Source organism: Misgurnus anguillicaudatus, chromosome 6 (genome assembly GCF_027580225.2).
Source record: "Misgurnus anguillicaudatus chromosome 6, ASM2758022v2, whole genome shotgun sequence".
Taxonomy (NCBI): domain Eukaryota; kingdom Metazoa; phylum Chordata; class Actinopteri; order Cypriniformes; family Cobitidae; genus Misgurnus; species Misgurnus anguillicaudatus.
The window spans coordinates 22,407,464-22,420,522 of record NC_073342.2 but is presented as its reverse complement, the minus strand read 5'-3'; the positions used below and the strand labels follow the sequence as shown (position 1 = coordinate 22,420,522).

General features: G+C 36.4%; 2 protein-coding genes across 2 annotated transcripts in view; one reads left to right on the top strand and one right to left on the bottom strand.

The window, feature by feature from the left end:
- wasla (WASP like actin nucleation promoting factor a) overlaps window positions 1-13,059 on the top strand; it is a 103,597-nt gene that overhangs the window by 37,395 nt on the left and 53,143 nt on the right. The gene's annotated exons all lie outside the window — the stretch shown is intronic.
- On the bottom strand, window positions 3,018-7,413 carry hyal6 (hyaluronoglucosaminidase 6). Its single transcript, XM_055193267.2, has 4 exons — window positions 6,940-7,413; window positions 6,092-6,856; window positions 4,007-4,096; window positions 3,018-3,643 (listed from the first exon to the last, which is right to left on the bottom strand). Exons 1-4 carry the CDS (start codon window positions 7,090-7,092, stop codon window positions 3,191-3,193), a joined length of 1,461 nt encoding a protein of 486 aa, XP_055049242.2. The 5' UTR covers window positions 7,093-7,413; the 3' UTR covers window positions 3,018-3,190.

The following is a 13,059-nucleotide window of genomic DNA, read 5'->3' as shown; positions in this document are numbered from 1 at the left end:
ACTTAAATGAGTGTAAAATGTTAGTTTCAACCATCGTTGTTATTGCCTGGATTAATGATGAATGATGTGTATTGATGTTGACAACTTCTTCTCAGTAAATCATGTTAGCACGAGGTCAATCCATGTTGCACTATTGTTGGTCTGTGCCACTGATCTGTGGTCTGTGCGTGTGATCTGTGCAAAGACACTCTGTCAGTTGAGCAATCAGAGCAGAGTAAGCTACTGAAAGGTGGGGTTTAGGCAGGCTGAGTCGTTGAATGGCTTCACAAGAATCGTTTGGGGATCTCTGAGAAATGGGGTAATTTTAAATTTATATTTTGAGAAAATTACAGTGTTTTTTGACCTTGCATGCATTTAAACCTGTTGTCCGGGACTTATAAACAGTGATAGGATGCTTAAAATTGTCATCTTACTGACTCTTTAAAGGGTATGAATTTATAACCTACTGGTCCATTAAGATAGCTGCAAACATTGGTTTAACCTGAACATAGTTCATGTTAGCCAATGCATTTACTAATGGTAACAAATACAACCTTTTTTTAAAGTGTTACTGTTTTCTTCTGCACATAATACGGCCCTGCTTTCTATTAAGCAAGCGAATACCCAAATACAACCAACTTGATTAAACTTGTGCACATCATGTATTACATACTATAGAACATATTGTACAATGTAGTACATAATGTACTGCCTTTGTTCTGTTTCCTGTAAAGTCAAAGCACTGAATGAACCCACTCTCCCTTTTATATATATGGGCGTTTTCTTTCTTTAAACTTCCCGGCAAAGGGGTCTAGAGGTGCTTGTGTTGGATATGTCTGTCTCACCCAAAACTCCAGGAATTCCTCCATCTATAGATCAGGTTCCAGGTCTGTGTTAAGTGTTTCCTGGGCTCAACAGCTGTGAGGTGTGTCTGTGTTATGTGAGACCTCTGTAGCTTAAAGCTTTACCCTGTGTTCCCGTTTCTACATGTGCAATGATCCACGACGTTCCAGGTTCAACAAATAACATAAATGCATATAAATATTTAAATCCAACCCACAACTGTTTTATGAACTTCAGAGGTTTTTTAGACTTTCCAGCCTTGGAGTCAAACACCAAGTTAAAGAGCACCTATTTCATTGCTAAAAAGCAACGTTATTTTTTGTATTTGGTATTAAACAATTTGTTCGCGTGGTTTTTAGTTAAAAAACACATTATTTTCCACAAACCGTATATTTTTGTAGCTCCAGATTTTTCCTCTTTTCCTGAAACGCATTGATTTTGTACAAAGCTCATCGATTTGAAAAGCTCTGTGTCCCTGATTGGCCAGCTAATCTGTATGTTGTGATTGGCTTAAATACCTCTGACGTCAGCCGGAAATGTGACGCTCCTTACCATGTTTGAAAGATTCGCAAAAGATTTGAAAATAAATTGTTGCCTACAATCTGTGTTTGTTGTAGTCCAAGAAAAGTCCATCGTTTACTTTGGGGTTTGTACCTTTTGCATATCATTAACATGTACTGGTACACACTTATACACCAAAGGAAATGTAAAATCGTGAATCAGATAATTGGTGCTCTTTAATGCTGGCCTTACAACAAAGAAAGTTTGTTTTCATTTATTGATCTTTGCAGATCATTTTAGCTGTATGTAGACTTTTGTGCAAAACCACAAACATACAGACCCCTCTCTTTCCCACTTTTTGACTGACTGTATTGCAAACCATGTCAACAAACCAGTTTCTATGTAATGTCTTGGTCCAACAATGTGGAGGAGTTTTAAGTTCTTCCTTTAAGCTTTAAGAGAAAATTTATTTTAATTTCGATGGCAGCAACTCATTAAAGTTGCTTTGTAATTCAAAATGAGCAGAAAAGTTTTCAAATGGTTTGTAATTTGATAATTTTGGTGGACAAGATGAATTGCAATCATTGATCTAAGATGAGAGGTCTTGGTCAACCAACCACAATATTATATGTCATTTTTGTGGAAATAATTGAGAATATTCATCTTGGTTTGTGTGGAAAATAGGGCTGTCACGATTATGAAATTTGGCTGACGGTTAAAGAGTAACTAAACCCTAAGCCAACCTTTTATAGTTAAAGATATAGCGGAAGATTTTCTTTTTTCTGGGTGGATCGTCAAGACTATTGGTCATCCCAGTTGTCAATCATTCTGATGATATGTTGGGCTTCCCACTGATGCCTCAGTTGCGAAGTTTCTTCTCAACAGGTAAAGTTTGTCATGCTATTTGAAGAAATCCATTTAAAATCACTGCTAGTAAAAGTTGATGTAAGCTATGATTAGCGATGCTAGCCCTGGCACAAGTCACGAAAAAAAAGTGGAGGGGCGGTTCTTTTAAAAAAAAATTGACATTTGGATATAAAGTGTTTCAATGCTACAATATATGGTGTAAAAACATCTAAGTGCTGCCCTCTTCATGTTGAACGGTGGCTATTTTCCTATTGAATGTTGCGGTACCGTGTGACGTAAGTGGTACGACCCTATGTAAGCAATTTGAAGCTCACCATGCACTTGTTACGATCTCCCCACACCCTTGGTACGAGCTCAGTTCGTCCTCTCTATCTCTGTTGGGGTCTGCCCACTTTTCTTGCATTTTTTGAAATTTTGCCAGTGGGTGGAGTCCGGCTCTGAACAGGGGTTTAGTTACGTTTTAATTGTCTAATAAATTGTGACGATTAATTGCCTGTTTAGGGCTTTGAGGTTTAATTCTCATAGATTTTTTTGTTTGTTCGTGAAATAGTTTTCATACATTGTTGTGATTATTTAAATTAAATCTTTTGCAAGGTTATACAGGCGCTGCAGCTCCCCCTTGTGTTTTTTAGAGAGATTTGCAATCATTGTGGTGATCTGAAATCATCGCGATTAGGTCAAACAATCGCGATGAGATGATTATTTAATCATTGGGACAGCCCTAGTGGAAAATGAATAATTTTGTGTACTTGCAGATTAGAAACTGAAAAATACTGTATATATTATTGTCCAATAATTGAAAAGAGAGAAAGCTGTGGTCTGTTCATTACTTTAATGCATATGGATGTGTGTTCTAAATCTAAAACAAAAATGCTGGAGAGACATAAAAGTCAATTTTTCTAGATACATCTTCGGTACAAAAAAGCTATTAGACATTTGCACTCATGTTGCCCAATAAAAACATTTAGTTCACTCAATGCATATAAACCTGACGTCCGTCTTACAGTATCAGACACTTAATGATAAGACAAAGTCCCAAGAACATGATAGCAGACAGACAGGAGAAATGCAGAGACAAGACAACCAGTAGTTCTTCCAGGACACCGTCCGTCTGGTGTGGGGCGAGAGGCTGGGCTTCCTGAGGCATCTCACAGTAAATGCCGGTCCAGCCCTGATAACACTGGCAGGTGAACTTTTGCTTCATTTCCACGATGTCGAGGTTGTTCAGGTGGCCACTTACGTAGAAGCGAGGTCCACGGATGCCTCGGTTGAGTTGAATGTTGAAGAAACGAGGGTTAAGGTGCAAGTAGGCCCCAGATTCAAGACTTTTACGGACGCATTTGCCGTTTTTCTTGCACAAGGCTTTGCTGCACAGTTTAGCGGCTGAGGTCACGTTGATCACGTAGTGACCCAGCGGACCGTCGATGTAGTTTTTGATTATCAGACAGTTTCTCTGCAGAAAGACAAATATGGTAACTGCTATAAGTCAATGTTTTTGCTTACCAAGTTTCTCAATGTGATGTATTTCACCAAATACAGTAAAGACTGTGTTGTCATGGCTACAAGCATATACATTATATTGGTTAATACCAGCTCATCTGCTTAAGCTCAAACTGATTCAATTGCAAGCAGATGCTAATCCATAAATGGATCTAAATGGATTTAGTTATGGATGCTAATATTATCAAGTAATCTAAAAAATCCAGCATCATCACCAGACCAAGACAATTTAATTTGGAACTAATTTTATGAATACTTATAGCATTATTGGCTCAATGGTTAAATGAGAGACATGTCTTATGTAGATGATGAAAACCTCAGATCTTGAATATTCAGAAGATCCCCATAGCACCACACCAGCGGCTCCCAGTGCTGCACTCTCTCCTATAGTGTGGATCAAATCGCTCTGTGTAATTATAATATTTCTATTAATGCAATATAATGGTGACAACAGACCAAGTCATCTACTTTTCAAAAATGTATGTTATAAAACTTGCAAAAAAGTGCATTTGACGTGTTTTCTTGTAAATGAGCTCTTATGTTTAGATTCACTAATTTTACTTTAATGGCAATGAAAAGGTTATTAGTCCGTAATTAAAGCGCCTTATTTTTACAAATGTCACTTTAGTCATTTCATTGCTGTTTAAAAAACTTTCTGCCTTTCATTGCAAAACCTGCTAAGTGCATGCAAAAATCTCTCATCAAAATCTCTCATCAAAAATAATGAAAAATCGTTGTGGTGTTTAACTGATTCTGCCAACAAAGTGGTATTTCTGAATGGCCTGAGGTCAGGATTAAGTAGATTTGAAGCTAAAGTATTTTATGAACGTATAATACGTGTTAAGAGCATTCAGTCAATATCATTATCGCATTTACACGGAAAATGAGATAATGCAAAAATCTTAAACTTCAAAAATAATGAAAAATTGTTGTGGTGTTTAACTGATTCTGCCAACAAAGTGGTATTTCTGAATGGCCTGAGGTCAGGATTAAGTGGATTTGAAGCTAAAGTATTTTATGAATGAACGTATAATACATGTCAAGAGCATTCAGTCAATATCATTATCTCATTTTCCACAGAAAATGAGATAATGCAAAAATCTCAAATTTCAAAAATAACGAAAAATCGTTGTGGTGTTTAACTGATTCTGCCAACAAAGTGTAATTTCTGAATGGCCTGAGGTCAGAATTAAGTGGATTTGAAGCTTAAGTATTTTATGAACGTATAATACGTGTCAAGAGCATTCAGTCAATATGAAAATTAGATAATGCAAAAATCACAAACTTAAAAAAAAAAAAAAAACGAAAAATCGTTGTGGTGTTTAACTGATTCTGCCAACAAAGTGGTATTTCTGAATGGCCTGAGGTCAGGATTAAGGGGATTTAAAGCTAAAGTATTGCATGAACGTTTAATATGTGTCAAGAGCATTCAATCAATATCATTATCTCATTTTCCGTCGAAAATTAGATAATGATATTACGGATCTATAGTTTGTATTCCATATATTTTATAAGCCCCTTTTTAAATGTCTATACTGCTGGTACCAATACTCTATGTATTTCAGTAAAACTGCATGGTTGGCAACAATGCAAAACTGTGGGAAGCACTTTAGAAATTAATTTGAATTGAATGCTTACATTCGCATGTAGCTATATCCACCATTGCATTATTTGGCAGGCTCTGTTGGTTCAAATTTGAGATTTCATGCATATATGTATTTGGCACACGCTTTTAACCAAAGCAACTTCAATTCATACATTTTATCAGAATGTGCATTCCCTAGGATCGAATCCATGGCCTAACACAATGCTACACCAGTTGAACTACAGAAAAACAACTACAGGGGATACCACAACAATACTGTAGAGCTCCTTTAAACTTAGACCTTGAGCCTGTTCCATCACAATAAACATATGGAAGCGTTTAGCTGTAACCCAATCTAGTTTAAAGGACATTATTGATGTATCTCTAAGGCGGGTGGTCCCATCAAACTGAAGACAGGACTTAAGACCTACTGCAAAGTTTGATTTGGAGCATTCCACTCATAATTAGGTGACAGTTGAGTGTTTAAAGCGTATCTGTGGCATTTACAATGGCCAAGAGGAGGGTGGCTAATGGGCCTGGTCTGTCATTCAAGTATTTGACAGGTGATTTAAACAATATGTGTTTGACAGTTTCCTGCTGCAGAGGCCTTTGGCAGCTATTTTTTGTCTTGAAATGTTTTTTTTTAGGAATGTGGAGTAGGTAGTGTACTATTCATGTATGTACTTGTACACTTATATTCACTACTATAGTACTACAACAACTACAAGCTATACATTTTATCAGTATGTGTGCTCCCTGGGACTGAACCCTCTTGACCTCTGCAGTGCTAAATCAATGCTCTACCAAGATGCTCACCTCTGACAGTACATCAAATGTATAGGCATAAAAAGGCCTCGAGTAGACAAAAACCGGCAACGTATAGTCATTCCGGGCGATCGAGGCGATCCGCATGGCCTCCTTGACACGATAGTGCACATATTTTACCGTGTTGGGTGAAGACTTGAGCTCATAGTCAAGATAGATGGAAGGGTAAAGAGCTGTGCTCTCCTTCCACAGCCACATCAGGTGGTCATTACGTACGTGCTCGACGTTAGGACATTCTCCACCGTAACGCGACGGATGCTGCTTGTAACCGTAATTGTAACAATCAGGGAAGAGGTAGAAACCCCAAAGACCATGCGGACGCCGGCTTTCGGCCAGTTGGAGCGTGGAGTTCATAAATGCCAATCCAGATCTCTCAAACGCCTCCTTCGCTTCATTCTCCACTTTGCTTTGTGGCCAACCCGGATGCAATTTTCGCATAAGCTCTGTAGACTTGTTCCGGTAGATGTCTTTCGATCCCCAGTTGCGCACCCACTGCGGGCGCCAGTTTTCCCAGTCGATGACGCCCAACCCGTGAAAGTCCTTGAAGGGTATGAGCTTATCGATGTCTGCTCGAGCTTTTCTGAGATGTTTGCTCAAGCTTTGGTTCTGAGGTAGGCCACCGTTGATGGGAAATCCAGAGCCAGTGTAGTAGGGGTAATAACCGAGGTGACTATGGTAAAAGATAGTCACGTTGGGACCACTCAGGGTCTCGTTGTGGTTAGCAACTATGTCGAAGACACTAAGGTCCAAATCCACCTGGCAAGGAAAAAGAGACAATATCATTTCCAACATTCCAGTATTTGGACCAACACTTTCTAAATTATTGACACATGTTCGACCTTGAATCGTAGACGGCAGGATTCGGTAGGCGCGTTCCACATGACCACAAATGGCCGATGGGGCAACAGAGGTGTGCGGGCCTGTTTTAACTGATCGCCCCGGGCAACCACCAATCCGTACACTGCCAGTGCTAGAAAGCCAATCATTGCCATAGCCTGAGTGCCTTCATAGATCACTCCGCCAACATGTCAAAACCAATCAAACTAAAAACAACTAAGAGAGACAAAATATGAAAAATTACATCTCTTTTAAAAACAGAATTACATTTCGAGGGTCATTTGGCAAGTATAATAACAGATGTTGTCGAAAGAGCCAGGGATTGTAAGATGTGGTGCTCCAGATTCCTCAGCACAATGGTCCTCTGTCCTTCATTCAATTAAACTGTCCTCTCATTTATAGTCATTAAAGTAATTCATGCATATAGGACAGACTGTTGTCTGCTTATCATGTAAATATTTTAAACATGTAATGACTTATGTCTTTATTTATTCAATTAATTTTCTTTGATTTGTGGATATCAATAATATGTGAACCTATCTGTGAAACCCAGGCTAAAGTCTTATAATCTATAGATTTGGAGAATCAAAGGTTGATTTCACTCATTGATTTCAGACTGTGATCATGTGATCTATGACCATACTCCATATATATTAAAGATATCAAGGTTATATTTTCACGCAATGTTCTTCACATTAGGATGATTTTATGTAGACTTTAGCTTGGTTTCCACAGGCAGGGTCACATACGTGTTCACATATTGTCACTGTTATTAGCAGTATGTGGACATTCATGTTTGTCAAAATATGTACCCTAGCTGTCACTGGAGCAGTACCCTCTAAAAATGTCCTATGTACCATTAGGTACAGATGGGTGATTCTCACGAAATCCAGACTTAGAAGGTGTCCAGCATCAGATGTTTTTTTAAAGCCCTTGAAGCCAATTTTTTTGCACACATAAGATTAAGGTCTGAATTTACTATAGCCATTATTTTTAGAGGATTAAAAAAATATTTCCCATAGAATTATTTACATTTTTTAGATTATCATTATTAAAAATGATCATTTCCGCAACATGATATTACATTAAATATATGCATTTACAAACTGCATGTTTCGGTAATGAGAACTCAAAAGTTGTCTAGGTACTATGACTGTTATTATCAAAAATTATCATTACCGCAACATGATATTACATTAAATATATGCATTTACAAACTCATGTTTCGGTAATGAGAACTAAAAAGTTGTCTAGGTACTATGACAAACAAAATTTCTACTTTTATCTGGAGAGAAAAAATAACAACTCCTTACGTGGTAGCCATCTTGAGTGTCACAGTCAATTATGTCCCTTCCAACAATTTTTTTTAAATGTTAGTTCCTTGAGGGCTTAAACAATGATTAAAAATTGTTGTGGAGGATGAGAAAATTGGTCTTGGACACATTTATATTCCTTATTATTGTACCACATACCACATGTTTCTTTACTGTAAATGTTTATAGTATAACATGCACTGAAGCTTTTTATTTTTTAGATTTTTTAATTATAAATATTTCCATGTCAAAAACCCAAATAGTCATGGACAGGTTGCGGTAGTGAAAATTTTCCCCTTAAATGTGAAAAAAACAACAAAATTGGTTTGTATGATGTAATTTAAAAAATCATGTGCAAAATAGTACGTAAAGAGCTGTTTTTAACTGTATGCTTCTTGTTTTGATACTCTTACATTGCATTTACTTTTTTTATCAAAATGTTTAATGATACCTCATAAGTCTAATTTTGCGAGAATCACCCAGATATGTATGCATTTGGTACCATTATGTATCTTTTAATGAACTCAATAGATGCAAAGGTGTACGTTTTGAAAGGGTACCTCCCCAGTGACAGCTGGGGTACATATCTTGACCATTTATTCTGACAGTGTGCATACTAAAAGTGATGCATACCAAATACAGTTTTATTCAATCACATAATGACAGATTTAAAGGCTACCCTTAAATATTTTAGTTTTGATAGCAATGTTGACTATATGGGAGTTTTCTCATTTTTATTTTTTTATCTAGTTTTTCCGCCTTGAAAATGACATGTGTGTTACATTAAAATTCCTTGCTAATCTCTGTGAAATTCCTCTTTATGGGTTTTGAGCAAGATCTTATGCAATCTGGGGGTCTCGTAAATGAAATCGGCCTATTAATTTTTTAACAAATTCTCTTACATGTTTTACTAAACGAAATGAAAAAACAAGACACGTCTGTCTTTTAAAATGTAAAATGTTCTGCCTCTTTCAAAAGGAATATCAGATCAATGTCTAAAGAGACTTTAATGCATTTTTAATGGATAATTTTTCACAAATTTGTGAGGGTCTGTTGAATAAAATAATGGATTGTGTCATTTAAGGCAGATCTGGAAAATCTGCATTTCCTCCCTCAGTCCGTTGGCACCGAAACTCTCAGTTATTTCCAAAAGCAACAGCATAGTGAAGTCGCCAAGTCTTTTCATAAACCACAACCATCCACAGTGCCCAACCACAAAAAAGACCCCCCAAAACACACGTCTGAGACATAAAGACAGAGACATGCTGAAGAGACATGAGAGTCGAGTCATTCCCCCTTCACTTTTTTATATTTAAATTGACTAATTTAATCCAGATGACTGACTGAGAAGGTGTGCATCATGAACTTTACAGTATGCTTTTTGGCTTGTATTGTGAAAGTCAAATACAGTGTGGTTTAAAGTCTGAGACCACCAGAAAGTTGTTTTCTACTTTTTATTTAATATTTTTTAACATTTTGCATTATATACTCTTAGAAAAAAGGTCCAAATTTTCATAAAAAAAGTAAATGCAAAGAGTATAAAAATAAGAAGCATAAAGTTACAAACATCTCTTCACGTACTATTTTGCACATGATTTCAAATGACATCATACAAACCAATTTTGTTTTTTTTCCACATTTAAGGGTTACATTTTCATTACCGCAACGTGTCCATGACTGGATTTTGGTTATTTGACATGGAATATTTATAATTAAAAAATCTAAAAAATTAAAAGCTTCAGTGCATGTTACTATAAACATTTGCAGTAAAGAAACATGTGATATTTGGTGATCATTGGTAAATGTAGAGACAATAATAAGGACTATAAATGTGTTCAAGAAAAATGTTCTCATCCTCCGCAACAATTTTCAATTATTATTTAAGCCCTCAATTAACTAAAATTTGTTGGAAGGGACACAAATAACTGTGACACTCAAGATGGCTACCAGGTAAGCAGTTCTTATTTTTTCTCTCCAGATAAAACTTGAAATTTTTGTTTGTCATAGTATCTAGACAACTTTTTAGTTCTCATTACCGAAACATGACTTTGTAAATGCATATATTTAATATAATATCATGTTGCGGTAATGATAATTTTTGATAATGCTAATCTAAAAAATGTAAATAATTCTATAGGAAATATTTTTTAAATCCTCTAAAAATAATGGCTATAGTAAGTTCAGACCTTAATCTTATATGTGCAAAAAAATTGACTTCAAGGGCTTTTTAAAAAAATCTGATGCTGGACACTTTCTTAGTCTGGATTTTGTGAGAATCACCCATATGCACCTTTTAGGTACCTTTAGGTACTTTCTTGTACCTTTTTTCTGAGAGTGTATTAAAAATGCAAAATTAAGCTTTTTCTCTAGTTGTTAGTTGTATGATACTTTATAGATCTCACTGTAACTCTATCACTTTATTAATTCTAAAGTTTATGTACGTGCAACGCCATCTCATGGTTAAATCCCTTGGTATGTGTGTAAAAGTTGCTACAGCTATATTTAATATTATAATACAGTGACCTCAAACACATCTTCTGTTAAGCTCCGCAATAAACCCAGAATATTTACTTCATATTGTAACCATATGTGTGCAACTGAAATAAACGTAAGGGTCATGACCCATCAGAAATGCTGCATATGTATAATGCATGCTTTCTCTTAAAACTGGCATTTTCTGTAAATTTGAAAAATTTATGACATGCACGGCACAGCAGAAATAAATATAAGCCCCATGCCAATTCAAGTACAATAACATACAATAACCGGGAAAAAGGTTATCATCTCTCGAAGAACAAAATTCTTGTAAAGTTAGTGACCTAATTTTTTTGACATTAACAAACCCTGATGTTACTCTAAACAAGAACTTTTGCATGCAATTCGACAGTGAAATTCCTCTCCAGACGATTCCAACATGTCCCTGTGGCCTACAGCAGATGTTCAATGTAAAAGCATTTCATGCATACAAAATGAGTTAATTCTGTAAATACGATTTGCATATGGTTTCGGACTTTGGACTTCATGTGGTTTTCATCGGGATAAGAATGTAAATTAGGAATGTGGAACTCTATCGGATCGTTTCCCAGAGAGGGATTAGACTAGTCCTAGACTAAAATGTAAGAGCTGAAAACAATTTGCACTGACATATCTTAAAATACATCAGTGCCATTTGTTTTGCCTCAAAATGCACACAAGTAATGTTTTTATTAAGGTATGTTTGTTAAAACTACAGTAGTTCTATTTCATAATTAAACTAAAGCCTAGTCCTGTCTTAAGATAATCCCTGTCCAGGAAACCAGCTGTATGTGCTTTAACAAGAACCATAAAATGAAAGTCCTTTGGCTGCTGAGGTTAACATGTGGAAATGTACCTTATGGAAAAGACTTGTGGGGTGAACACTCGAAAAAGTGCCAAATATGAGTTAGAAACTGGCAATGTGAACCCTTTCAATGGACACATAAAATTCATGAGAAACTGCATGCATGTTTTCAATCAAATGCAAGCTATTCAAACATATTCAAACAAGGGCATTAATATAATTTATTATAATTTAAGCTACAGTGGAAAATATGTGCCATACAGATTCCCCTCACAATAAATAAATGTAAACTGAGGTTGGTGAGGATCGCAGCTATTGAAGGCTTGCCATGGTGAACCTGTTTTTCTTTAATCCTAATGAAAAGGGACTTGATCTACGCACATGCTTTGCCACCAGGAAGCTCATCAGCAATCCTTTACCTTGCCATGTTATGTTATGTCAGCTTACATTTAACAGTTATAGTTGTCTTAAGTCCACATCAAAAAAGTTATTTCATTAACCTATGCAAGGTAATATCTTATGCAACCACAGAAGCTTTACAGCAATGCTGAGTCGACTAAAAATGTTTAATTTTTTTTATTTTGCGTCAATGTTAGTTGGTAGATCTTCAGTTGACGTAAAGCCACTGGCATAGCGGTCAGTAGTTTCGGGTCCAGTGAAAGTTCCATGAAAACAAACACTAAAGCCAAGTTCCTGGAATTTAGCCTTAAACATTATAGTTTATTAATTTTTACAAAGCCACGACCTTTAAAATCTGTCGGGATTTCATTCATGACCTGATAAAGATAAATGTTACTCTTTATATGATAAACACTCCGCACTCACCTTTTCCAGCCTGGGATTTCTCTGCATTCAATCACATCCAATGGGATTATTTTGGTATTGTACTAAATATCCAATCTACGTGGTTTGCTAGGATGTATATCACAGTTTATGAGGTTTTGCTGTATGTTCTGTGGATGCTTTGTTAATTGAATCGGCTCTTCCTCACCAAGCCTCAAAATGAAAGCAATTAGAGAACGACGATGTGCCAAAGTGTTGTGTGTGGACACAGGATTACATTCATGTCTGGAGTCATTTTTTGGCTCAGTTACAATGACATTCTTTTGCTTTTGTTGCATTCAGGTTAACAATGCGAGTTTTGTGCAAGCTGCAGGCAAGGCCTCAAGTTGAAGCAGAGCTACAGTGTAGCTCAATTGGTTGAGTATTGTGTTAGTTTATAGTTTAATAGTTTAAATTCACTGAAAGTCATTGAATCCCACCTCCAGAGAATTGTCAGTCTTTATTGATTGCTGATTGGTTCTTTTAAATTGAAGGCAGGAAGTTCTTTTATGCTGCGTTCACTGGGGGTTTACACCAGATGCGAGTTCAACGATTTGCGCGAGTAGATTACATACAAAGTCAATGCAAACACGCAATCAGACGCATCCTCGCACGGGGCGATGCGAATGACGCAATATGAGCAGCGCGTTTGCCGTGAAAACACACAC